Source organism: Gigantopelta aegis, chromosome 10, assembly GCF_016097555.1.
Source record: "Gigantopelta aegis isolate Gae_Host chromosome 10, Gae_host_genome, whole genome shotgun sequence".
Taxonomy (NCBI): domain Eukaryota; kingdom Metazoa; phylum Mollusca; class Gastropoda; order Neomphalida; family Peltospiridae; genus Gigantopelta; species Gigantopelta aegis.
In genome coordinates, this window is record NC_054708.1 from 5,461,944 (window position 1) to 5,466,230 (window position 4,287).

Consider the following 4,287-nt stretch of genomic DNA (forward strand, 5'->3'; position numbering starts at 1 on the left):
TCCTTAAATGCGTTAGGCTTCAAATTCTGTTCGATTTGATTTCATTTCTCGTGCATGCTTCATATAATCAATATTCAATTTGGTGTTATCTTTTAGCAATTATTTTTTTTTATTTTTTTATTTCATAGTTTGGGAACATTTTTATTACAAAATATAGTTGAGTCAATTAAGTATCTATAGTCCATCCCATCCTCCTACAAAGTTGATTTTTGTAAATAATTTCAGGTTGGTTTGACGTGAGAAGAAAATTAAAAGTGTTTTAGAAATAACAATTGTTTTTATTTTTGTGTGCAAGTTAGAAAATAATAGGTTCAGAAATAAATAATGTGTAGTAAATGCCATAGTATGAAAAACTGTGTCCCCTATGGGAAGGACTATAAATGCATATTAACTTTACACACAAAAAGGGTTGTTAATTTTACTAAATCATTATTGTTTATTCCTTACATGTAATTTACTGCTATTGGTCTAATTGATTCGTAGATATGAAGTTAAAAATGGACAAAGATGAATTTGATGAGTCTCATATGACCTCACACATGCCAAATCAACAAAGGGTAAATTAGTTAATGTTTATGATTTTCACCCCACCCTGTTAAACTTTTGCTGAAATTATATTTGATTTGCAAAAGGTATGCTGCATTTTTGTAAATAGGAGACACAATCCATTCACAAGTGTATATAATATTGAGTGTATAAATTGTTATAATAATTAATAATCAGTTCATTATTTTTTTAATATTTATCAAAGTATTCACTTGTATGAAAGTATTGCCCATCTGTATTGACATCAAGTGTTGTTAGCAATCATGGGTAGAAAAAAACACGTGAAGTGACTGCTGTTGACAAAACTGAATTTTTCTTTTTAAAAAAAATCAAAGTGCTCATTCACTATGCATATTTCAGAAACATAATTTGTTCATGTAGTGGCCTTAAAAATTGAAAAATTGCACATGAGCAAAAAGGTTACTTTTCAAAACACTGCCTAAAAATAGTTAGAAACCTAACTCACTTGCCAATTTATTGGATGGTGTTACACTTTGTTCACTATAATGGATTTGTCTTAAGTCTACTTTGTGGATTTGTTTGCTTTAACTGATTGGAATATATATTTTTATCTCACATACCGTAACTGAAAAAAGTAGAGTATTCTTTCCATAAGTATCATATTTGTGTTTTTATTGTTAGCCTAACAGTTTGGGGTGTGAATTGTATACATATGTATAGCTATCTATCTATCTATCTATCTATCTATCTATCTCTCTGTGTGTGTGTGTGTGTGTGTATGTGTGTGTGTGTGTGTGTGTGTGTGTGTGTGTATATACTTTTGGCAATTTGAGATATGAAATTGATTTTTAAAATTTACAATTTTGGAATCATGGAATATTTATATCTAAGCAAGTATGATTTACCTACAGCCCTTAATAGCCTTCGATAGTTGTTTTATTTGTTTTAGTTCATTGTCATTATGACCATGACATACACAACCATAACAATATTGACAATGGTCATCATAGGATGTTCTCTATTTCAAAGTATTTTAACTTGGTAACATTATGACTTTTTTTTGGTTTACAACTAATTTCATTTTCATTTGGCTATAAGGTGACATTAAGAAATACTGTTTTAAATAGCTACATATATATTGATCATGGCTACTTATTTTATATTATTGTATTTTGTAGGCACCACTTACTAATGAACACTCCGGGAACTGACTTATTTACAAAAATGTGTTTTAACCTTACGATATGTACATTAAAGGGACATTCCTGAGTTTATTGCAATTTTTAACGATTGTAATTGCAAATCAAATGCATGTATATTTTTGTGCATAAAATATTAGTGGATGTATATTAAACGTGTTTCTGATCGTTCTGATATTTGTACTAAAAAAAACAAAATCCAGTTTGGGCTTCTTACAAATATTAAGACGACCAGAAACACATTGAATATACAGATACAGATATTCTAAACAAGAAAATATATTTAACATGTATGTTTAATCGTAGAATGGAGAAAACATGTTAGAAACAACAACCAGAAAAGGCGGCATCCGTCAGCAGTGGTAGGTACGGCATGGAACAGGAGTCGTGAAGCCACATCTCAAGTTGGTTCTGACAGGGTGGGAAGACGTAACCACCAGGGATGCAGGTGTTGGGTAACCTCCCAACGTATTAGAGTGATTTAGTAAAAACAAGCAACAACATAGTATGGGTGCATACATCAGAACACTGAACTCCCTGAGTGTTTTCTGTCCAGTACACCAAAGAAATGTTAGTCCACTTAGGAAACATATGGCCAAGTGCAGTGCAAGGCAAATGTTATCGAGACAAAAGTTCCAGCACCAGTGCATGTTAAAAGTGCAAAGAACACAAGTCTTAGCAAGTCCTCACCTCTTGAATCGATAGACATCTCGGTGTGCAGTCAATAAGTCAACAGCAGCTCAGCGACGACGAGGACGGCTAGTGTTCACCAAAGTCTGTGCAGCCACCACAGGTCCAAGATGATGGAAGCCCTCAACATCCTCGGTGGAGGCATCCCGCAAGTAGTAGTTAGCGAAGATGGAGTCCGTCGCCCAGAAACAACCAGTAAATATGTACTGAATGGGTGCGTTACAGTGCAGGGACATAGTGGCGGCCAGTGCACGCAATTCATGTGTATTGGAAGCTGAAGGTGCAGGCAAACCTTCTTCTGGTATGCAGACAGGATCGAAGACTGGATTCAAGTAGAGACCGTATTCTTGGTAATGTGTTTCAGGTGACTTTGGTGACAGGAAAGGAACAACCTCGTAGTGATGCAAAGCTCTCACCGGACATAAGGATAAGTCTTTCACATCGTCAAGACCCACAATGGATGATAAGGCTTGTACCACGTAGGAACAAGGAGCTTGATCAGGCAGCTGATTCTTGGCCAAGGAGTTCATAAGGAGCACCAAGGTAACAGAACTGTGTTCACGGTGATCCCGTCGGGAACCCATAGAAACCTTGGAAGCCGTATCAAAACCGGAACGGTGTGGATGAACCGCTGGAACCACCAAACGACTGCGACTACGGACCCGGCTACGATGTGACACGGAATCCTTGGAACACTCAAGGGATGAACGGTGTGAAACAGTCTTCTCGGTCTGCTGGGAAACTTCGGTCTGCTCAGAAGACTCGGTCCGTTCGGAAAGCTTATTGCTGGAAACAGTTTTCAATGGTCGCTCACTGGACTCCATAATGGTTGACGACCGCTTGGAGAAAGCCGCTGGAAAATCCATCGATATCGCAGAAGCAGATGGAGCTGGACTGGAAACCACTGACACTGGATCCTCCCCTGAGCAAGAACCGCCACTGACGAGACAGCCGCCACGGAAGCTATCGTCTCCTTCAGCATAGCTGGCAGCACTAGAACCCGTAGTGGCACCCGACTCAGTCTTCCTGGCGCGAGTGGCTAACACCTTCAGGGAAGCAGCGAACTCCTGGGCTGACAGTCCAGGACACTGGTCACATCTAGTCTCTGTCTGGCACGGGACACGACATCCAGGTTAGATGTCGTGCAGGTCGTCAGCCGACATAAACTTCTTGCATCGAGAACAGGCTCGAACAACACGAGATACGCTAACATCAGACATAATAGTAGTTTTTCAATCTGTGAAATAGAAAGAAAAAACAACCATGAACTGAAACAAGCCAGTAAACAAAAGACGCCATTTTGCAAATGGTGACCACGCATTGTTATCCTGCAAAACACAACAAATTTGGAATAAATAACACTTAAAACAAGCATTAAAAACCAAAAGAATATAGCGACACGCATTATAAAACAATGGAGGAAAAAATCCACCTTAACAAGCTACAAATAGTACGAAAAAATCCAAAGTCTGAGAAAGAGCAAAACACAACCCTGTGTCCAAACAAGACAAGCGAAAGGAAAAGAAGGAAGTTGAAGTCTCATGACCGGAACTACAAGGGAGCATACAGTGAAGAATGTTAGGCCATCCCATTGGCTGTTGGGATGTTTGGACCAGACCACTCGTATGGGTGGGGGGGGGGGGGGGGGGGGGGGGGGGGAGGTGCACTTGAGAGGACAGGTAATGTGAAAACAAAATATTTTATTAGTCGGAAACATCTTACAATGCAGACAACTCAGGAATGTCCCTTTAAGCTAATTGGTCCTTTATTTGTTTTACCAAAAGCAATACAGTACAATACAAAATAATACAGTATATCAGCTATAGCTATTAGGGAGCACCAATATTTAGATTTGTTTCTTAAACATTCCAGTAAAAGTTTTCTGATGATG

General features: G+C 38.3%; 1 protein-coding gene across 1 annotated transcript in view; it reads right to left on the bottom strand.

Moving 5' to 3' along the window:
• Positions 1-2,446: 2,446 nt before the first annotated feature.
• LOC121382899 overlaps positions 2,447-4,287 on the bottom strand; it is a 37,488-nt gene continuing 35,647 nt past the window's right edge. The window contains exon 21 of the mRNA XM_041512581.1: positions 2,447-3,468. Within this exon, the coding sequence (XP_041368515.1) occupies positions 2,447-3,468 (1,022 nt within the window). The remainder of the gene's footprint in view (positions 3,469-4,287) is intronic.